This window comes from Euleptes europaea, chromosome 3, assembly GCF_029931775.1.
Source record: "Euleptes europaea isolate rEulEur1 chromosome 3, rEulEur1.hap1, whole genome shotgun sequence".
NCBI classification, from domain to species: domain Eukaryota; kingdom Metazoa; phylum Chordata; class Lepidosauria; order Squamata; family Sphaerodactylidae; genus Euleptes; species Euleptes europaea.
This window is the reverse complement of record NC_079314.1, coordinates 38,354,604-38,378,201: the sequence shown is the minus strand read 5'-3', so window position 1 is coordinate 38,378,201 and position 23,598 is coordinate 38,354,604. Positions and strand designations below refer to the sequence as shown.

At 45.2% G+C, this 23,598-nt stretch overlaps 2 protein-coding genes across 2 annotated transcripts in view; one reads left to right on the top strand and one right to left on the bottom strand.

Annotated features, from left to right (window-relative positions):
* The window catches only part of TSPO (translocator protein), a 108,329-nt gene that overhangs the window by 41,862 nt on the left and 42,869 nt on the right, over positions 1-23,598 (top strand). The gene's annotated exons all lie outside the window — the stretch shown is intronic.
* TTLL1 (TTL family tubulin polyglutamylase complex subunit L1) lies at positions 1,403-22,865 on the bottom strand. Its single transcript, XM_056845807.1, has 10 exons — positions 22,849-22,865; positions 19,124-19,240; positions 17,227-17,435; positions 15,107-15,287; positions 14,286-14,420; positions 11,419-11,527; positions 7,457-7,600; positions 3,080-3,166; positions 2,569-2,732; positions 1,403-1,633 (listed from the first exon to the last, which is right to left on the bottom strand). Exons 2-10 carry the CDS (start codon positions 19,234-19,236, stop codon positions 1,504-1,506), a joined length of 1,272 nt encoding a protein of 423 aa, XP_056701785.1. The 5' UTR covers positions 19,237-19,240; positions 22,849-22,865; the 3' UTR covers positions 1,403-1,503.

Sequence of the window (23,598 nt, the reverse complement as noted above, 5' to 3'; positions counted from 1 at the left end):
AGTTACAAATGAAAGAGGCACAACAACACCCAAGCTGAAGGAAATAAAATGAGCAATAAATGTTATCCTCTTTCCCTGGGTCCAAAACTTACCCCATACAATGGTAAATTTAAGAGAGAGGTAGAATAATCTTTAGAGCTCTTGTTCAGGCTTTCTTCATGTCTTTACCTTTTCTCTCCATCTTACCTCACCATGTGGTGTTCTGCTGCTGTGTCTCCTTGCATGTCTTTGTCTGTGCACAAGATTCTCTATCGCCTACAGACCATACCTTGTATACCATCTTTATCTTGTAGATAGAAAATCATCAGCTTTTAAAAAAAATTCCTATTAGCCCCACTCAAAAAAGGTTTTTAAGTACCATACAGAAAAAGCCTTTGAGGTAAAAAAAAATAACCAAGGGAAAAGCATCCTGCTAAACCTAATTAGACTGTTTCCTGCCCTGACAGGTTCTAAAACAAAGCACCTTAATTTCAACCTTACGTCTTGGTCAAATCAGCTTCCTGTTGTGCTTGCAGCTGCCAAGTTCCCTTCTCTTCTTTGGTGCTCTGATTTATGATTATTTCTGCTTTATTTTCCCTACCTGTTCTTTGGTTCCTCTTGGACTTTCTCCCACTGACCAATCAGTGAGGGCAGCCCTAACTTTCAGGGGTGTTTTTTTTTTTTATAAAAAAGAGTTTTAGTGCTTAACTCCTGCCGTGGACATAGAGCCCTGATTCCGCCACTTTTTGCCCCTGGGCTGTGATGGGCACTGGGCTTAGCCCCCCTCCCCGTGTTTGGCAGCCTGATTGGTTCTGCCTGCCCTGTCCATCACAGGCCACTTCCTTGCCGCTACACCTCCATAGGACTCTATGGCACAGTTGCAATCCTGGGTACACATATAACATCTACAATCACCCCTTCTCCCACCCTCCAGTATGTTTTTTTTTCCTTTGTGAATATATTTAATTATTAAACAGTGTAAAAAATGACAGCATGGTGTTTAAAAAAAATATTTTCTTTTGAAGGCTTTTGCACCTGGAAAATGTTTTGTTTTTAATTGAAAACATTTAAAATTCTTGTAAAAATCTAGTTTAAAAAGAGGCTTTTCTATCCCTTAAAATATATTCAGAATGCATATTTTGTGAGTGCAGTGTGAAAAAGAACAATTGCTTAAGAAATCAGCAAACCCTGAAAATGAATTGTTTTTAAAAGTTTAATCTGACTCACACAGTTTAAATTAATAATATTGTTTACCAGTACATGCAGCATAACAATCTGGCAGTAAACCTGTAACAACTGTATCAATAAAGGGGATGGTTATATATGCTACTAAGTCAGTTTTGGTTCAGATCTCCACTGCACTTGTCACCAGAGTACAGAAGAATTGTTTCAGCAACGTCACCTTCCCCTTTCAGAACATTCAGCAAAAGAGAAGAGTATTGTCTAAAATCATTTCAAAAGAACTTCCTACCCAAACCACAGTCCTTAATTTCAGGAAGCACTGGCCTCTTGTTCATTCTGTAGTTACTTCCACGTAATGGGCCCTGGTTTTCCAGAGTCTCTGGCTCGAATTCCTTTAGGTCCAACAGATTGTCCAGAGCGACTTCTGAAATCACGATCTGGTCCTTCGCTTTGGGCCATCTCTTCATCATATCTAAGAAGAGAAAAACAGACATTAGCATCTAGCCAGGTTATACAATCACTAGACTTATTGAGACCTAAATATTTGGAAGAGAGGGTACCATAAAGGGAGAGTTTATGCAGCATATAGCAAGGCTGACTTTAAAGCCAAAGCAGAGCACTATTAATGTTCTATGTCTCATGTAGAAAGACTATTCCCCCACCCCCCCCCATGGAATTTGCACTGTTCTTTCTACCTAACAAAATGTAGTTTTAAAACACTGGCATTTGTGTTGAATGTGTCGTGGTTTACAATCTGATCTAGTATGGAGCCACAACATCACCAGGATACGATCTTTGTTACAACGTAACCCCCCCTTTTTTTAATACATGGGGCACAGAAAAAAGAGAGGGGGAAAACAATATGTCAGTGTCGGTGTTCAAGCTTCTATACAGTAATAGGTACATACTTCCATCATCTACTTTGAACTTACACTGTCAAAATCTTATATTAATTATTCTTCTGAGTTACATATTAAAAAAACAAAGAAATTAAAAGCAGTTAATTGGTTATTAATGATCAAGTAAAAACTATTACATTGCTATTCATGCATACTTTTATGTCAATAATCTAAAATTACAGACCTCTGATACTAAATACTAATTTGAAATACTATCTCTATATCCGTCAAAAAACAGAAGAACTTGAAGCACTTGAGTATTTATCATATAATGGTTGCCATTTCAACTTAAAATCATCTATTGGATTCTTTTTTATCAGATGTGTTAATTTTGACATCAGGGCGAAGTCAAATAGTTTATTAATCCATTCGGCCATATCTGGAGATGTAGGAGTTTTCCAGTATGTTGCATATAAAATTCTAAGAGCAGTGGTTGCATATTGAAAAGTTCCCAGAACGTTAACTTGAAGTGGGGTGAGCAATTGTTTATAAACAATCTGATACTTACAAAATCTCATAATTTCCAAGGGCTTCCTTAGGGGGTGTTTTATTCCATTTATAATCTGGAATTTCCCCATTGGGCACAGCAATGTTAAGGGTGTCATTAATAAGGTTATATTTGAGAATACGGTCATTGGCAGTACTGGAAGTAAGAGATGGAGAAGCGTTGACCTATGGGAGGTGCAGAAAAGAAAGGGAAGTTGTTCACATTTATTCTACAAATAAACAGATAATTGTTGCAACAACTCTAAAATGCTGCTTTGTGAAGTTGACTATGGTTTTACAGTCTTGTCCAGTGCATGCAGTACATGCTGCTTCTTGGAATGACAACATTTAAGATGGAAGTTACTGCCAAAATAAGCAAACAGTATATATGAGTTTGGAAAATAATCATTAACTAATCAACTTCATATGAGTGTTCCTCAAATGCAAAACATTAGAAGTTCCCTTTCGTAACAGCTTTGTTATCCAGGTGTTGTTCTGAAAAAGTAAATCTTCAGCTTTCAAGAAGCATTTACCTCAATAAGCCAAGGTTTAAGCTTGTCGTCAATTATGATGTCATATCCATAGCATTCAAAGCAGTGCTTATCATTGTTCATTACGGGCTGAAAGAGTTAAAGTACATCAATCATATTACACAAAGTCAGAGTATAAAGAATAAGAGTGGGACATATTTACTGCCTATTGAATATTGACTACACCACTTAACACAATTTGCTAGGCATTTCAAATTCAATGGGCCACCAACTAGCCCTCCCTGATGTTGTTCCAGCAGGAGTCATGCCCCTCCCTTCCCAAGATGAAATTAGTGGCTTACTGAGACTCTAGAACAGGGTTCCCCAATGTGGTGCCCATGAGCACCATGGCACCCACCAGTACTTCCTGTGGCGCCCACTGAGGTATTCAAAAAGTAGGCGAGGCCATTGAAAAGTAGGGCTTTTTATTGGCACTCCTTATTCAAATGAAAGGTTTCTCCATGTAAGGGTCTGTAAGCTTTTGCTTTGTGTGCTCCCCCCCCTGGACTCATAAAAGCAGTCCAGGCCTTTTGCCTTTCTTTGGTTCAGGCCCCAGGTTGGAATGTCTCTTCCCACCATCCTCCTCCCTTGCTCTCTCCGACTCCCTCCCACCAGCTATGGCCTTGGTGTGTAGATAGTAATAACGAGCTTCCTGAGGTCTTTGATGTTCCTGTACCATGCACAATTATCTCGTAGATTCCCATAACATGCTTTTGACATCTGCTTCCCTGTAGGGGTTATAATTCTGTCTTTGTGAAATTGCTAGCACTTGCAACTTTGCCATTGTAAGGCCTATACTAACCTGAAGCTTCCAATAAAGTTCCTTGTTTCTGCATGACCGTCTGAGCAAGTGATTTTATGGAGTTTGCACAGGGAGGTTGGGAACCCTCACATTAAGTTGCAAGTCCTCTGCCTCGTTGTCCTGCTCCTGTACCGTTCTTGGACAGCTATGGCAGGCAACGGGGATGACAACGACAAGAAGGACAGCGCCGTACCCAAGCAGCCCGATCCGGCCCCTTCGGAAGGGAAGTCGACTGGGAAGACGCCCAGTGGAGCTGACTCGGGATCGGGTCTGGGTACAAAGCCCAAGTCTACCCGCTTGAATACCTGGCTGGAGTCTCCCTGGGGTTGGTCGCTCTCGCAGAGCGACGCGCGGTCACAACGGACTGCGGTTCACGGGTTGGGGTTCGAGGACGATCCCGCCCGAAAGGAAGCCCTGCTGCTTCACCAGATGGATGAGGAGCGGCAGCGCTGGCAGGAGGAGCGCCAGGAATTACTGGACCGGATGGATGCCATGAACGCGGTGATTCTGGACATGGCTCAAGCCATGGACGACCTGAAGGTTCCGACGCCACCCGTGGCTCCGGCGGACGGAGGGCAGCAACCAGGCCCACCTGTGGCTCCCGCACCTCCCATCCGTCCCGCTCCACCGGCCCGCCGAGACCTGAAGATCACGTATGACGGGTCGAGTGACCAGCTGACGTTTTTTATGGTACAAGTGGACATTTTTATGCGGGAACAGGCCCGGACCTTTACCTCGGAAGAATCCCGGGTCCAATACGTGGCGTCTCTTCTACAGGGTGAGGCAGCCGCCTGGATGGTACTGCAGTATGAGCTCCGCTCCCCGGTCTTGCGAAGTCTTGATGACTTCATGATCGCCCTTCGACACCGTTTCGAGGACCCGCATTTGGGTGAGCGAGCAAAAACCGCCTTGCTACAACTGCGTCAAGGGACTAAGTCGGTCACGCAGTATGCAAGCGAATTTCAGTCGCTCTCGAGTAAAATTTTGGACTGGAGTGAAGCTACCAGGGTGCAGTATTTCCGCGAAGGTTTGAACCCGGAATTGCAACACTGGGCTTTCATGCAAGGTAACCCTCCCGATGTTGAAGGGTGGGTTCGTCACGCCGCTGACATCGAGAACCGAAAGCAGCTGCTGCTCCTGTCTCGGCAACGCACCGGACGGGAGACCAAGACCCATGGAGACAGGCCCGGCGATCCGAAGGACTCTCGTCCCCCCTCGGGGGGAGGACCATCCGTGACCGAACGCCGCAAACGCTTTGAGAGCGGGGCCTGTCTCGTTTGCGGGGGAAGAGGACACTTTGCCTCTCAATGCCCTTCCTGACCCGGACGTCCGGGACCGTCTCGCCCGGCAACGACCGAACCTGAGAAGCCCCCTCCCGAGGGGCAACCTCGCCGCCGGAGCGGCGCACCGAGCCGACGGGGCGCACCCTCGGCAATGCATGCACGCACCGAGGTCGAAGCCTCGGGCACTTCTGGCCCATCGGGGCCACGGATTACAAATGAAACCTTTGACTCATCGGAGTCACGGATTACAAATACCGTGTCTGCTTCCTCCAGCGAGGACGAGGACTGGGACATGCCGGCAAAAAACGCCGTCGGTCTGCTGTAAAGGGGGCTCCTCAGCAGACCGCTCCGAACGTTGTGCAAGGAGCTCCACTGATGGTAAGCGCTCAGGAAGACAATGTATATGCACCGCCACGGTCGTCATGGCCGTAGGGGAGCATTGGGAACGGCTTTATTTTACTATCGCTCCCATTGCCGCGCCCGTTGTTTTAGGGATGAACTGGTTGCTGGGGCACAATCCTTCCATAGACTGGATCGAGCGGGCGCTCACCTTTCCCCGCAACCTGTGTGAATTCCATGATAAAGACCGAGTGCTTAAAACTCCCGCAGCCGCCCTCGTGGGGGCCCCTTCTATCAAAGCTTCCCTGCCCCAGCTCCCCAGCGAGTATTCTCAGTTTGCCGATGTGTTTGACGTGCGGGAATGCGATGAATTGCCCCCCCACCGGGAGACGGACTGTGCTATTGAAATAGTGGGGGATGGCAAATTATCCAAAGGGAAGGTCTACCCCATGAGTCCTAATGAAAAGGCAGTGTTGCGAGAATATTTGGACACCAATTTGGCGCGGGGCTTTATCCGCCCGTCAAAGGCACCATACTCGGCCCCCGCCTTCTTTGTCAAGAAAAAGACGGGAGACTTAAGACTGTGTATTGATTACCGTAGACTGAATGCTATCACTCAGTCTAATGCATACCCCCTCCCTCTCATTCCAGACCTTCTCGCACAATTGAAGGAGGGCCGAATCTTCACCAAATTGGATTTGGTGGAGGCTTACCACCGTGTCCGCATACGAGAAGGGGACGAACCAAAGACTGCCTTCTCAAGTTGTTTTGGAATGTTTGAGTATTTAGTGATGCCGTTCGGACTTTCGGGGGCTCCGAGTGTATTCATGCAATTGATTAATGAAGTACTTCATGATTTATTGTTCCGCGGGGTGGTGGTTTTCTTGGACGATATCCTCATTTATACGAAAACCATGAAGGAGCACGTACAACTGGTGCGCGAGGTGCTGCAGCGGCTGCGCGAGCACAAACTGTTTGCTAAGGTTTCTAAATGTGATTTCCATCAACCCTCCATCACTTTCCTGGGGTATGTGATTTCCCACCAAGGCTTAGAGATGGATCCCGAGAAGGTTCGGGCGGTAATGGAGTGGGACCCCCCCACCACGCGCAGACATTTGCAGCAGTTTTTGGGCTTTGCTAACTTTTACCGAAACTTCATCCCTAACTTTGCCCAGGTGGCGCTCCCTCTCACTTTGCTCCTACGTACAAAAGGGAAAGGGGCGGGAGCCGCCTTGCCCTCTGCTAGGTTTCAATGGACTTCGGACTGCCAGCAGGCTTTCGATACGCTCAAGCGGCTTTTCTCGTCCGAACCCGTTCTCGCGCACCCTGATTGTGAAAAACCTTTTGTGGTGCAGGTCGATGCTTCTGACGTTGCCATGGGGGGGGCCCTCTTGCAACGGGACGAGAACGGTCAGCTGAAACCTTGTAGTAGCTGCAGCCACTGAAGGACCAGGAGGACTGGTAATCAATTGGGTTGGGTGTTCCATTCCCCCTTCCTCTCTCTCAACTTTCCTTCCTTTCTTTTTATTCTCCTGCAAAGCAAGGAGGGAGGTATTGTCTTTAGCTCCGCCTCCTGTGGGAACCACTTTAGATATGGTTTCACCTCCTGCAGAAGCCATTTTGGGTTTGGAACTCACCAACCCCTCTAAAAATTCCAAAGCTGCCCACAGGCTCAAAAAGGTTGGGGTGGGGTTTCGCTTCCTGCTTTAGAACATGGTTACCTCTGGAGACTAGTATCTGTATTTGTGAGCCCTTCATTATATGCAAAATCAGAAGAATAAAAATGTATCCTACATAAAACCATATATTTGTAATATGTCTACAGTCAGCTCCTTCTGTTTAGTGAGCTCTGACTTTTTAATCAGGGTAATGAAAACAAAGAAAAATCATCACAACATCGATAATTAGGGCAAGGGGGAAAGCGACATTTTAAAAGCTACTTTTCTCTCTACTCACTGCAACAGCCTTCAATGACTGCACAATTATCCAGTGTATTTCATCAAAGAGCTTATTGGTGACTTCTTTCCCACGAATGCTTTCTAGATACAAGCGGAGATTGCTCACAGTCCATTTGCCACCATGGATATGATTGTAATCGTCCTACATAGTTAAGACATCAAGTCAAAGTCTACAGACAATAGGTACTTTAACATATTAAAGCAGGTCAGCCAAGAGAAGAAGGTTCCTCGACTGTGAAGCAAGATTTTCAGGACTTTTTATTTTACAAAATTTATATCACTTTTTTCTGCCCTTACAAGGTCCACCAAGATAGCTAATAAATTAAAACACACAAACTGCATAAAAGCAAACTGCTCCTGCCCACAGCAATCCAGACACATTTTAATCAAGATTTTGCCCCAGTTATACTCTTAAGGACAACAAAGTCACTTTTGTGAAAGAAGAAGTACACTATCAACATGACATCTCTCTTCAGGTTGTGTATGTAACACCCCAATGGATGGTTAGCTGGAGAAGCAGAAGGGTTTTTTCTCCTTGAGGCAGGATGCTCCAGCTTTTGGGGAGCCTCCACATAACACTGTGCTCAGTCCAAGCATGACTCATGATGCTCCCTCCTTTACTTCAACTTAAAGAAAGGGTGGGATGGTTGCGGGCAGGGCCTCCACATGGAAGCTCCACTCACCGTCAATCCAGCACCATTTTTCTCCCCCACTTTAGCTCTTTAGTGGGTTTTTTGGTTTTCTTTTTGGTGTGTCCCTCTAACTGGAACTCAGCTGTGAAGGGGAAAGGGGAGGGCTGCCTGGTGGAATGTGTGAGTGATGGTTGGTGTTTCTTTCCCGAGGCAAGGACTTGTGGGGGGGGGGGTCAGCAGTGATTGGTGTAAGGATTGGCCACGCAGACCCAGACTCCACCAGCCCCTATCCCATTCATTACAGCAGAGATGCCCACAGTGACATTATGGCCCAGTTCAGAAGTCATGGCCAAACCATTACCAGGATTGCTACACAGAGGCAGGCAATGGCAAACCACCTCTGTTTGTCTCTTGCCTTGAAACCCCTACGGAGTCACCATAGGTCAGTTGTGGCTTGATGGCTTAACACCACCACTCCTCAATGAATCATCATATAGATTGCAAGAGTGTTGAATTGTTAGCCACCATCTGTCTAAAAGTGAAAATTTAAATGCACGTGCTTACTTATCATGAAGCGAGGTCCAAACACCTCTTTTATACTCGTTTCATACAATGTTCCCCCTTCAAATAATGTGTCCCAGTGATTTCCCCCTTTCCATCAGGTTTCTGAAAACACCCACTATATCTAAATTATCATTTAGTACCAAACACTCCAGCTCCCCTACCTTGACTTGGAGGCTTCTAACATTGGCAAATAGGCACCAGTACCTGGTTTTTTTCTTTAGGTATCCCCCACTCCCCCCAGCTCTTAGGTTTCCCCACATGGACCTTCTTTACTTCTCTATTCTCATTCTCACGTTGTAGCCTGTCTCACCAATATTTTCCCAAGAATTTACCATTTGGGGATGAGTTGTTAAGAAACGGAGGTTCTCCAGCTCCTTTTTGCTTCCCGCCAGGAGTTAGTTTTAACTGCTTTGCCACCTTTTTTATATTGTGCTAGCAGCCTGATTCCCTTTTGGTTCAAGTTAAGACAGTCTCTTTTGTACGGGTTCAGCCTAATAAATGTGAACCTTTCCTCCCAGCACCACTTTCTTATCCACACACTGAGACCCCTAATCACCACTTGTCTAACTAGTCCTGCAGGTGGAACCAGCAGCAATTCTGAAAATGCTACCTTGAGGCCAGAGGCCATTAGGCCGAGGAGGGTGAAAATAATCCCTTAGAAGGCATTATTGGAGGTCCTGGTCTTTGACTTTCTGCCAAGTAACCTACATGTTTTCCTCCAGGACCACATTACTCTATTTCCCAATGTAATTGATGCCAACTCCTCCCCCACACTAGCTGTCAGTCTATCTAGGCAGCACACGATATCCGCAAGCCTTGCACCAGGCAGGCAAATCAATATGCAGTCAAAATATCTGTCACAGACCCTGCTCTCGATATTCTTAGTGATCAAATCTCCCACTACAAAAAGACCACCTCCTCCCAACCCAAAATGGGTATTCTCAATATGAGGGGATATTGGTTTGTTGTGCAAGAAAGGGCCCCTTCTAAGGGATTATTTTCACCTTCCTCCGCCTGATGCCCTCCAGCCTCAAGGCCTTTGACCTCACAGGAAGGGGACTGTTCTAGCAGGCCCCTTAAAGATTCATCTACTTATCTCTCTCTCTCTCTCTCTCTGTATCAACTTCTCCAGATCAGCAATCCTAGCCTCAAGGGAACGAACCTGTTTCGTGAGAGCCAAGAGCTCCATGCATCAAGCACACATCCTCAATTTCAATCATACATGTAGAACTCCCTGCAAAATGCTGGATAGCCCCCACTCCCTGTTGGCATTCTACTTTCATAGCTGGTTTTGTTGCTTAAAGGTGTTAAGGGGTAAGAAACTGTGCTTACCCAAAGGTAGGCAGAATCCTGTACCCAGGTCAATGTGTCCTTCTTAGCCTACCTCGCCCAATGCTGAACTCGCACAGAGGCTTCACTTATTTGTCTTCATTTGCCTCTGGGGCTGTCTCTTGCTGCCCCCTCCCATATTTAACTCCCTCTGCATGCGCACTCCCCATGATGCTGTCTACTTTCTTAGAGCCTTGACCTCTGATGAGCTCAGTGTACAGTTGAGATCTGTGGCTTCTTCCCCCAAGCCTTACACCAACTCTATCAGATGACTCACCTTAATCATCAGAAGCCCCTCCCACTGGGACCATATGCTAGAAGTAAGCTTCAGAAACCCCAAACAGCTTAAGAATAAATGGATATCAACCGGAAAAGGTCCTAGCAATACAAGAGATAATTACATTATGATGCAAAGAACAAATGACAACACGATCCAGTCAAAAGAGTAAAATCCAGTCAGGAGTGGACCATCCTCAGCAGGTGAGGAAGTGGCAAAGCAAGTTGCATAGTACTAATCAACATCTGGTAGTGGAAAGGGCAGCGAAGGTGCAGCCAACTTATGGCAACTTCATAGAGTTTTCAAGGCAACAGATGAACAGTGGTGGTTTGCCATTGCTTGCCTCTGTGAAACAACCCTGGACTTCCTTGGTGATCTCCCATCCAAGTACTAACCAGGGCCGACTCTGCTTAGCTTCTGAGATCTGACGAGATCAGGCTAGCCTGGACCATCCAGGTCAGGGTTCATCAACCTCTAAGAGGGAACAACTGCTTTCTAGTTTAAGCTACCCCCACCCACCACAAATCTCCCTAAGAAATGTAACACCTTTCAATATTCAGTGCATAAAACTTTAGATGAGAGATGCTGAGAGTGAGAGTAAATGTGGCTAAAATAGCTATGCTCCCTCTTCTCCAGGTTCACCTGCCCAAAAAAGAATATGGCTGCAGGAAGGGACTCAAGCCTTATCCCACCAATGCCACCACATCCTCATTGTAAAGGGTGTAGAATTCCCTTTGTTCCTTCTTTTGGTGTGTTTTGCATTGGGGCACCAGTGGGCTGGCAACAGGTGGGTGGGGCCACATCAATGTGTGCCAGTTGGCCGTTTACATCTCTGTCTGTCACAGGGACACTGTCAGCATGCCACATCGCAATTGGTGGATTACAGTGGGACTGCTATGGACTCCCATGCAATTGCTACACTCTTGGCACCTTAGCATGAAGCCTTTTATTTACTTTGCTCTCCTCTGATGAAAGGGCTCAGGATAGACCAGTGGCACTGTGCGAAGTTGCAGGTTTTAGAGATTGGACTGCAAGTCTAACTAACGTTAGGAAAGAGGTCATAATCCAGAGAATGAATTTATAGAATGAAGTGTTGTTCAGCTCACAGATTCATTCCAAATAATCTAGTTTGAGATTATATGAAAAACTTTAACTTACCCCATGCTTCTGAATGGCCACATTTGTAAGATGCACAAACATGTTGTCCAGTTCACTTGTGCTTGGTGTATATTTGACTGTGCAAAACCGACAAAACCCAAGTTTATACCTTAAACACAAGAAAAGGAAGATGAATATTTATAATTTAAAACAGTTATGAATAAGAGATGCTTTTTATATACAATAAATTATTTGTGCCTTGGATCAGTTAATCATGGAGCTAACAAGAACGAGGAATTCAAATTCATCCTAATATCACAGACATGTCCTTGACACAATAGGTGCAGCCTATAGCTGATCCTGGACAGTGACCCTGATTAGGATCTTTACTTCCAGGTTTTGCAATGGAAAATATCAGTATCTCACTAATGAAAACTTCCCAATGATGGTCTTTGCAATATCTCTCTTTTTCTGGTATTGTATCAGATAATCCACATCAAAGATAGATCATAAAAGACTACAGTTAAGAACTGTTAAGTTAACAATATGTCAGTGCCGGATGGCATTCACCCGAAAGTAAAGTGTGATGGCTGAACATGTAACTCAAAATCAGCATTCTTACCAGGGAAGTGGCAAAGCTGCCAGTCAACATCAATTAAAAAAAAAAAAAGAATCCCTACAGACTGCAGTATAATTTCTGTCACAAGTCACTTAGCAGAAAGCATTACAGACATGACTAAGCTTTGATGAGAAGAATCAGCAGGGCTTTTGGCCAGGAAAACTCTTTCCCTCCAACGTTTCACAAATCTTTGATGTCAACAAGCACACAGACAGGGGTGATTCAACTGACATTACATTTGGATTTGAACAATGGTTCCTTAAAAAGGCTTTAGCTACCACAAGGTGAGAAACCAGTTTTCACTGAAGGAAAGCAGACCCCACACTCTCCCTGACTATAGTCCAGAGTCATCAGTTAAGCAGCAGGGTAGCCAGTATTTCAGGTGACACCACATTCTTCAAAAGCAAAGACTTGCACAACTATCCAGATGCAGAAAGAATCTAGCAGAAAGAATCTAGTAGAATACTGCAAATTGAGTACATTTAACCATTGGGGCACAAAGGTTTTCCCCAAGGGGAAAAAACTTTTGATAAGTACATAAATACTTATCCTTTTTAGTTTTGTTAAAGATCTGATCTGCCCTTAAAATATGAACAAACTGCCCTTCTTGAGCAGATTTACAGTGTATCCAAGCAACATGACCTTGTAGTTATGGTTGACTTCGGTTTCCCTGATGTGTACTGGGAGACAAACGCTGCAAAGTGTTCAGAGGTACACAATTTCCTGGCCTGCTTGGCCGACAACTTCCTTTTTCAAATGGTGGAGGAAGCTACAAGGCGTTCGGCCATGCTCAACTTAATATTAACCAACAGGCAAGAACTGGTAGATGGGGTGAAGGTGGTGGAGACCTTAGGGGGAAGTGACCATGTCCTCCTAGAATTCCTTTTACTGTGGGGGACCAAGGAAGTTCATAGCAAGACATGTATGTTAGATTTTAGTAGGGAAGACATGAACAAAGATGCATGAGGAGAGTCATTCCATGATCTGGAATGCTGGAAGGGGAAGCAGCAAGTGAAGGGTGGGTTATCCTAAAACAGTGATGGCGAACCTTTTAGAGACCAAGTGCCCAAACTGCAACCCAAAACCCACTTATTTATCGCAAAGTGCCAACACGGCAATTTAACCTGAATACTGAGGTTTTAGTTTACCTTTGTTTCACCTCCGCTGTACATGCGTTGGACCTATCTAGTCCAGCTCCTGTATCTCACAGTGGCCCACATCTATAATAAGGAGGTAGCACATACCCATGAGGGCTAGTAACCCGTGATGGACTTTTCCTCCAGAAATTTGTCCAATCCCCTCTTAAAGGCATCTAGGCTAAATGCCATCACCACATCCTGTGGCAAGGAGTTCCACAGGTTAATTACATGCTGGGTAAGTGGGTGTTCCTCTTTTAGTAGGGGATTTCACTGAAAGGTGGGAGGCGCCGCAAGCCCGCGCTGTGGCCCGAGTGCTCTGCTCCCCTCCAGCTATGCCACACTGTGAGCTATGCTCCCCTCCAACCTAGCTCCTCTCCAACCCCACCACAGGAATCACCTTCGCCACAGACTCAACAGGCTGCTGTCTGCGCCGCACCCTCACGCCGCATGTGAGCCGCCCGGTATGTAAGCCGCCCTGCCGCATGTGACAGGGGGGGGGAGGAAGCGCTCCCATTGGGCTGCTGGGCAGAGGGGCGGGTGATGTGAGAAATGCCCTCAAGAGCACGTAGAAAGGGGGAGGGGAGCAGCCTGGCCCAGCGTCCCTCTGGCTTTCTGGTAACGAATTCAGGCGAACTTTGTGCTGGGGCGATGGCCGCGAGTGCCCCCTCTGGCACGTGCACCATAGGTTCGCCACCACTGTCTAAAACAAGAGTTCCTGCAAGCTCAAGCCATCTATGTTCCAACAAGATGGAAACATGGCAGGAGATCCAAGAAACCAATGTGGATGAACATAAAACTTCATGATGAGCTAAGGAAGAAAAAGAAAATGTTCAAGAAACGGAGGGAAGGACATACCTTTAAAGAAGATTATCTGAGGGTTGTTAGGCACAGTAAGTTGGCCATCAGAGAAGCCAAAGTTCAGAGTGAGCTGAGGCTGGCCAGGGAGCCTCACTACAACAAGAAAGCAACTACAACAAGCAACAAGAAAGCCTCACTACTACAAGAAAGGAGCAAACACAATGTAAAAGAAGCTGATCCTGCAGAGCAGGGGGTTGGACTAGACGGCCTGCATGGTCCCTTCCAACTTTATGATTCTACTCTTCCCCACTTTTATTCCAAGAATAATATAAAGAGGGCTTATCGGAAACCAACAGAGAAATCCAACTTACATGTAACATCTCAGAGGACGGTAAGTAGATACTAATACATACAAACGCAGATCAAATTTCTTTCCACCAATCAGTAGCGGATTATTGATATACAGGGAAATCACATATGCTTCTTTGGAGGACTGAGATACAAACCTAGATAAATTATTTTTGGCATGTGTTAGTTGTTTTAAGCAATTTTTCTCCTTTTAAAACCAGCTGTAGAAATAAAGACAAACTCACATTACATGTTCGTGCTAGTATGCAGTCAAAACTGAATAAAGACCACTTATTAAGACTTTACAAGTAAGCATTTTCATGTATCATAAGCAGTAAAAGCAAGAATGATCAATATGCATCTCTCCCAAGATACTTCATCATCATTAAAAGAACTCAATGTTCTTGTAGGTTTATGAAAATGTAAACGTTTCATGAATATAGAGATGCATTTTAACCATGATTGCTTTTCCACGCACACAATCAAAAGAATAGATTCTGATCTTTTCTCCCTGATAATGGGCATGTGATGCTTCCCATAAGAAAGCATTCCTTGCAAAAGACTACTTCTAGGAACTTCTGCAATTCGGATAAGGTAACTAGTGGCAAAACATATAATAAATCGTAGGCCTCACTCCTTTATACAGTTACTACTTCATACGGTTCTTTTTAATCTTACGCAAGAAAAGGTGCCTATATAATTGTAGCATGCAATGGTTATAAACAGCTTTCAGGGAGAGATAAGAAATTGCTCCTTTAATGGGATGTGACTAATTCACACAAACATGCAGACTGTAAAATGATGTCAAAGAGGAAGGAATTATTCGTTTTTCATAGAAACTTACGAAGATGTTTTGCTGTCTCGAGACCACTTTTTAATTTGTGAAAGTTTATTGATAAGGAATATCCCTTTCCCTTGAGCTTTTCCACAGGGTTTCATAATCCAAGTACTGGATGGGTTTTTACGGAATTCTTCAACAAATAGATTGTAATCCGCTGGGAGCATAAAAGTGACAGGCACAAAGTCTAAAAGGACAGCATAAAATTGTCAAAGATGTCAACATGTTCAAGAGTTCTCTTCTTCGACTATCCATTTCTACCTAGTTACCACAAAGGCAGTGAGTATGATCCCCCTCCCCAGAGTTACCAACCATCCTCTTTTTGAGGTGTTCACTATTTATTTAAAAAATCATGCTTGTACTCTGTACCTAACGGATTTCTGCCTGCACAGAAGACAACTTGATGAACAATAGTTATAGGTAAGTGCAACCCTGTTTTCTTCGTTGTGGTTTCTCTGCAGGAAAGGCTGACTATTAATCACATAAACAGATTAAAAAAAATAAAAATATACGGCCTGAGATTCTATAGTCTACACTGTTAGGCTACATCCTTACCCTATCCCAATTCCCTTTTCCCATCTGTGTTACATGCTTGGCCTTATGCGACATCTATGTAAAGCTGTGCTGCCTTATGTGAACTGCTAAGTCTCTGTAAATGTATCCAGAGAGTTAGTTTTCCTCTTTTCTGTGTACTTGGAACTGCCACTGGAACTATATTGCTTTTAAAAACTTTTTCTTTACCTTTCTTCAATAAAGCTTAATTTTGCTTTATGGTCTGTTTCTGCACCAAATCCAGGTTAAACTTGGGTATGTTATCATCGGGGGGAGGGGAGGTGTTCCAGCATCTCAGGTAGGAGACATGGAAACAAATCTCAGACTAAAGCGGGTCAACCCTTGACAGGCAGTGTACTGGACCTTTCTAATGACTCAACTGTATTGCAACCAGTGTCCAAATTTAAATGTATTTGTCAGATTGTCTCAACAAAAAAACCTTGCAAGAGTCATAACTAATTGTCAAATCCTGAGAATTTAAAGGCTTAGACTTGGGAATGAGCAAGTGCCAAAATACTGTAAACAACTGAGTTGGGCACAAACTTGCCAATGCAATTGTAGCAGAGAAGTAGGATTTCCAGTTTGTACAGAGAATCTTCAAAGGGAAAAAGAGTCATGGAAGATGATAGCTACCCTTCTTCCCCATCCTTTGGTGTGGGATTGATGAAGGACTGTATAACCAGGCAGAGTTTACTCAGATAAACTGTACACCCCATTATTTTTTCCTGCCAAGTCTTAATAACACAGGCCAGATCAACTTTCTACTTCAGTAGCCCTGACAGGAGTGCAGTTTTATTCCCCACTGATCTGGCTGCACAGCATTAGTAAAGAAGCAGAGGCATTAGGTGCCCTAGTGCCAGCCTCTCTGGGGATGGGATGAAGACTGGAAAAGCAGCATGCATGGTCATGTCTCACAGACCAATTTTCAAAATCCTCACCACAGTATCTCCCAGCTGCACAGGAATATTAACCACATTAGTCTTCCTACCCTCCTACAGAGCAATACAACTAGGAGGCTTACAGCACTCCACATTCTCTGCACCCCAAAGATGCCATAAAGCAGTCCAAAGCAAATCACAGATGAGCCAAAGCTGATGTCACTGTCCAGCTTTCAGAACATCCTCCCCAGTATCTTCTCACTCCCATCTGCATGGGTGCCTTATCATACCCCCTCATAGAACTGTATAGTGCCAATACAGCTATAGGGGTCCTGCAACACTCAACATCCTGTCCAGGTGAAAGGTGTGAAGCAATTATGTAGTTCCTGAGTATCCTAGAAGATGATACAGAATATCACCATCTGAAATATTTTATCAAAAGTATCTAGGGAAGTTGTCATGGGTTTAAAAATACGTACAGATAATTTGGGGCTTAATAACTTTGCTGTTATCACTTGTCTTGAGCCTGGAAAGATGAGTAAGATGCTCAATTCAATGAAAACGCAAAGACAGGAAGAACCAAAGCAGCAAGAATCTAGTATGTTACACAAGCCACTGATGTGTAAAATCCGAACAGTTAGAATTTCTCATTTTTCAAATTACAAAAAGTCATTCTAATCAACTACACCAACTTACCTAAGTAAAGGTATTTTCCATTTTCATCTTTCTCAGCAAGAGGACTACCTTCTTTTTCTAGTTCTTTTCTATACCTCTTGATATTTTTGACCATTAAGTCCTTTCTAGTGAGCTCATAGTGGTTTGGGAAATGGTTGACAATCTGGTCATCGGCGAGGCGGTAACCAGTTTCAACACTGAAAACATTCCGAATGGTTTGCACGCTCATCCTGTGAAGACAAAACTGTTGCTAGATCTTCATCAAATGACTTAACTTGCAACCAAAAACAGAGTATATTGGGCTATTTGGGTAAATGTGATTATAAAAAAGAGATCAGAGATCTCCTACTGCTGTAAAGAACCCCCTATCACTCTTCTTACCACCACTTCTTTCCTCCATCCAATAATTAATTTAAAGGAAAATTATTCTAGAGGGTTGATGCAACTCCCTAAAGTTTAGCACACCTTCAGTGAACCCCTATACTTATGACCTGACCTTGATAGCCCCAGGCCCCAGCCCCAGCCCACCAAGGAATACCAGGGTTGCTATGCAGAGGAAGGCACTGGCAAGCCACCTCTATTAGTCTTTTGCCATGAAAACCCCATAAGGGGTCGCCATATGTCGGCTGTGACTTGACGGCACTTTACACACACACACAATGCTCAGATAAGGGTTTCATATTTGAAAACTAGATGATATTTTCCTCCCCTTTCTTAATGGTGTGCAGGTTTACTGACTGAATGTAAGAGGTTCCCTTGGGCAGTTAACAAGCAACTGTCCAGCAGGCCTGCCCTTGGAATATATGACACAGACTCTCCTACACTCTTTTTAGCTAACCTTGATTAAAACAACCAGTGTATCAAAAAGATCGTCTTGATTGGGAAAGTTGTTGTTGCTGTGCCATTTCACTAATAAGATACTTATGCCAATAGTAAATAAATGTGTGCTGCCAGCAACTTTAAAATGGTCAGATTTTGAGGCACGGATTTTGTACTGATTTGTTTAAACTTAGCCATTGGAAGTGCACCTTGTATTGGGTATACAGTCTACCTAGAACTACGTTATATGAATATTGAAAAGAAGTACTTATACTTGTAAAGTAGGCAAATGTGTCTTTTTTCTGTGCTGTATTATAGCCTATGGTTTAAGCTGGCCTCTCAGAGAAAAGCTGATGTGAAACAGATTCACCCTCAGTCTCAAGTTCATTGTGTAATTGTTCAACATTTAGTGAATCTTCAACCCCACCACTCTCCACAAAGGTAATGTGCATGATCAGATCAGTATATATTTAACCTGCAATATCTGTTACCAAAGAAAGTGAAAGATCTTTTAGCAAAAACGCTAAATTCTTACTCCAGGCAAGTGCTGGACAGCTCCAATGGTTAGAAAGAGAAGGTCAGCTATTTTCCGAACATTTAGCTAAAAAATACAATGGACCAATAAAACAAGATAACAAGATTTGCAATAGGTCATTCAGTATAATTCCAGAAACACCCTTCTCCCAACACACATGTATATGCTGTCATATGCTCCCTTTGGTAGAAAATAAACTTCTTCTTGGTAGAAAATGAACTTCTTCACAGAATTATTGTTAACTACTACATATACAGCAGGCTACTGGCTCCCACAAATTCTGTAACAATTTACAGGACTCAGAATTCAACAGCATGACTCATAGAAAATCAGAGCAACGTTTCAGCAATTTATTAATTCTCATAAAGAGAAAATTGCCACAACAGCATTTTGTAAGTTCTCCTTTCCAAAAATTAGTAATACAGTCCTTTATGGGCTATGGTCTCTTGGGGGGGGGGGGGTCTGTCTGTGTGTCTGTCTCTCTCTCTCTGCAGCAGGAGCAGCTACAGGCAGCCTTTGTTTGCTATAATTATGGTGCTAAGAGGGAAAAAACCTCTTGCTCACCAGTAGAAGTTCCAGTCGTCATTTTCTGAAACTTGGATCCAGCCTCTCTTTTCAAAGTTGTTTATTAGCACTGACTTCTCGATATCAGTCACCCATTTTACTTTTCCTGCCATTGTCCTAAAAGAAACAAACTAGTTAGATCCCAGAAGACAAAACCCTTCATTTGTATCCCCCAGTGTAATTTCAGCATTATCAGCTTGAATCGCATAAACTTTTTTCTAAGAGAGTCTTATTTGGTAGGAACTTTGAAATCTGTACTATTAAAAGTGGTAATATTCCCACAAAGAGAACAAAAAGAAGTAACATTACGCCATAAAGTAAACTAAGCTAGGAATTAAAAAACTTTGTCTAAGGCCCAACTTATTAAGTTATCTTCTGCCACGCAGATGAGGTTTTCCAAGTTTTTTTTCTTTTTAAAGGAGAAGCCAAGTTCAAAAAGAGACAAAACCAGATGATCCCACCTGTTGCCTCTTAGCACAGAAAGCAGTTCAATTTGGAGAGCACTTTAATCTCACCACTTCTCTTCACAAATGGCTAGTGAACCAAAGCAACACTCAGACCGGATGCAACATCTCTCTCTCAGACAGACAGAATAACCTAAATGCATGTCTAAAGATGCTGTGGAAAATGAACTCTGAAGTCTATATTGAAGCAATAAAGTTTTTCACAAGGTATTCTCCATGGTTTATACTCTACTATTTCTGTATTGGTCTAGTACTGTGCTAGTAGGAACACTTCTTAGTGGGTCACTCTAGATCAGTGGTTCCCCAAGTGGACAGTACACCCCCTGGGGGGCGGTGGGATTACCTAGGGGGGCACTAAGAGGCAAGGGGGCAGCAGGGGGGTGCTAGAGGTGGGCCCCTTCAACTGTATTGTTCACTAATTTACAATAGATCAAGCTATGGCACCATGCTCGCAAATTTGGTTGGAAACTATCAGAATTTTTTTTCAGACTTTGAAGAGCTGGTACCACTGGATCAAGTTCATCAGTTTTGTTGAACAAATAAATTTCAACTAAAAATTTTTAATTTGATTTTGAATAGATGCACAATTAATTGTTACTGTTTTGAAATTGTATTGTTCTTATCTTCTTTAGTGAGTCATGCAAACCCCAATTTTGAATAATGCTTTTTATAGGATAGGGTAGGGGGCGCTGGGGTTGAGTTTGTGGAACCAAGGGGGCGATAGCCCGAAAGGTTTGGGAACCACTGGTCTAGATGTTCTGAAGGGGTCCCCTGAGAGGTAGTGGCCATTACCAGTTTCTTTCAAGAGAACCCTTAGTCTAACCAAGGAAAGGCTCCCTTTCCCCTTTCTTTCTGTCACAGGTGCTATCAGATAATGGATCCCTGTGTCCAGATCATGCTTTTTGAGGGACATCTGCAGCCAACATATCAACTGAAGTATGTACCACAAAAGAGATCTGAGGCCCCAGCTGTAGGCCAACATACAGCAGCATCCTCAAACTACAAACTTGCTCCCTGAGGGAAGTGCAACTCACTCCAGGACAGGCAGCCTCAGTCAATCTCCTCACCAATCTTTGCTGGGAAAGTGATGAGGAGTATGTCCCTGTTGCTTCTCTTGGACCTCTGGATGGCCCTCAGCACCATTGACTGTGGTATCCTTCTGGAGGAGCTGAATGAGTTGGGACTGGGGGCATCATGCTGTGGTGGTTCTGCTGCTTCTTGACTAGCCATGCTAATGGCCTGCCCCTTGGTCCCATGGCATTTATGTTGTGGAATCCCACAAGGCTCTGTTCTGACCTGCATACAGATCAACACCTGCATAAAACTGCTGGGAGAGATAATCTCAAGATTTGGAGTGAGGTGCCAGCAGACAGCTGTACCAGATGGGTCTGTGGAGGTCCTGAACAAGTGCTTGGAAAGGATAATGGGATGGATAAACTGAAGATCAATCCACACACGACTGAAGTGCTGTCAGTTGTGTGGCTTGCCTTGAAAACCCTATGGGGTCTCCATAAGTTGATTGTGACTTCACAGCAAAAAAAAAAAGAAAAGGAAAAAGGTGCAGGCTTAGCCCAGAGGGCCTCATCATGAGCATTAACTTTGAGGGGAGTAGTGGGGCTCAAGCCTCCCAAAATTGGGGGCAATGTCCCTCTTTTCCCCCCATGCACATGTGCCTGGTCTCTGCCTCATATTTTGCCACTCTACCTCTGAACTTGGCTGCAGAAGGAGGCTTGAACCCACACCTATAGCACTACTTAGTGCTATGAGTCGACTCCAAAGCACCTGCTTATACTATTGGCCTCCTTGGGAGTTGTGGCATCAGCAGGTCTTTCTTCCCTGTCTTCTGGCATTGTGTCTTGCGGGCATGGGAGCCATGACATCAGGGGCTCATGGCGGCATGGGCAGACAGTGGTTGGCCGTACCTGTTGCTGGAAACTTGGGCGTGGTCAGTGTGCGTGGTCAGTGCAAAGGATGTAAGTTGTTCCTTTGCCCTCTAGGGAATGGCCATAGGATGCTGACTAGCAGTGCCTGTGCTGTGGCGGAGCGCTGCCAAGAAGTGCTTAGGATGGGGCTGCTCACTTATTCCCTTCCCTATGCATAGTAATGGTAATTTATTATGTTAACTCTGTGTCTATAATTCTGTTGTTTTATGAAACACTGTACATATTATTTATGTATGTCTTCAGTGATGCTTCAAAAACATCACATTTGCTATCGCATCTAAACTAAACATTTAATTTAGAAAACTAGGGGGGGAAACTCCACATTTCTAATGGGGGTGATTCCAGGGGAGTTTTCCCCTGTGTATTTCTTAACAGCACGCTTTGTTTTCAAGGATTCAGCTGTAATGCACGTGCGAAACAAAAGCTCTGTTTATCGGCCTGATTGGGGGGTGCAGCCATAACTGGATTGCATTTGTGCCAGGGGCACACCAAGGGAAACCCATGTCTGTGACTAGGGTACGTCAAGGATTCTCACCTCCCTCCAAAAAACAAAAGCAGTCTTCTAGGGGCGGGGCCGTGGCTCAGTTTGTAGAGCATCTGCCAGGCATGCAGAGGGTCCCAGGTTCAATCCCCGGCATCTCCAGTTAAAAGGACTAGGCAAGTAGGTGATGTGAAAGACCTCTCCACCTGAGACCCTGGAGAGCTAACTGACTTTGCCTTCAGTAAAAGGCAGCTTCGTGTGTTCCCCTGACTCAGGGGGACCAAATAGGCACGGTCTAGGGATGGCCCTTGTCCAGAGTGGGGCCGGTGGCATGGATGCCCGGTATGCCTATGGGGTTTCTAAATGCTGCGGGGGCTTCTCAGGCACCATCCTGCGGTGCTTTCCAATGCAGAAACCAGGCGTGGAGTTCCCTGCCCGGAGGGGGGGGGGAATAACCCCCCCCACACACACCTCTACCTTCAGTATTACAGTTGATATTCAAACTAAAGTCAATGCATTTACCTGGGCTGAATAAAGACCTTGCCTTCATGGCTCATGACCAATGCTGATTTCTCCACACCCATCTCTCCCCTGGACATCACAGACTCTTCTGCAGACCACACCTCATCCCATCACGCCTGCTATTCAAATTTACATACTGTTAACATTTACATACTAATGCTTGTCTGAATTCACTCTCCTCTACTTAAAGACAGATGGATTCACATTCTAGCTGTATCTGAAGAAGTGAGCTGTGAAAGCTCCTACCCTGCCAGAAAATATTTTTGTTAAGTCTTTAAGGTGCTACTGGACCCTTGCCCTTTTCTACACCCCTACCTTGTCCGTAGCCAGGAGACGAAAGGGATGGCGCGGGGAGGGTGCTTCGAGGGCGGGGAGGGGGGTGGACGCGCCTACCAAGAAGGCGGGCCCGTCCTGTTCAGCGGGCCTTCCTCCCGCCTGGGCGGGCTTAGCTCCTGCCTTCCCCGGCTGCTGCCCGCGCGGGGGTTGCGGGGCCTCGCCCCGTCTCCGGCCCTTGGGCCTGCCGCCGGGGGACGAGGCCTCACCCGCCCGGGCCGAACCGCGGCCTTCTCCCCTCGCTTCAGGCGCCCCGGCCCGCCCCCCCCCGGCGCGGCCTGCCTGCCCCGCGGCGGCCTCCGCGTCGCTCCGCCGCCTCGTCGTCCCAGGAAGGGGCCGCGAGGGACGGAGAGCGAAGCGGCGCCGGGGAGGACGAGCCGGCACCCGTAGGCCGCCCGGGGTTCCGCGCCGGCCTCGCCGTCCCGCGCCAGGGGGCAAACCGTGAGGCGGGGCGGCTCTCCTGCGCCAAGGAGCAGGCCGGGGCCCGCGGTGAGGTCCGGCCCGCTCTCGGTCTTCCGTAGTCTACATATTTGTTCCTTTTTGAAAAGGACCCCGGCGGGTCCGCGGTCAGAGGCAGCCAATTCAGCAGGGGCCGCTTTTGCGGAATACGGAAGCGGAGGAGAAATGCCTGTGGAATGCACGGGGTTCCTGGCCACTGGTGCACGGGAGGTTTTGCCACTCTAGATGCACCTTTTCCCCCATCTGAATCCTCAAAACTCCACAATAACCCTC

Excerpts from the sequence above, each read along its gene's own strand:
- TTLL1 (XM_056845807.1), bottom strand. The coding sequence starts at position 19,236 with ATGGCAGGAAAAGTAAAATGGGTGACTGATATCGAGAAGTCAGTGCTA. Across the intron at positions 17,436-19,123 it reads GACGACTGGAACTTCTACTG|GATGAGCGTGCAAACCATTC; the intron begins GTGAGCAAGAGG and ends TTGTCTTCACAG. Across the intron at positions 3,167-7,456 it reads AGTCATTGAAGGCTGTTGCA|CCCGTAATGAACAATGATAA; the intron begins GTGAGTAGAGAG and ends TAACTCTTTCAG.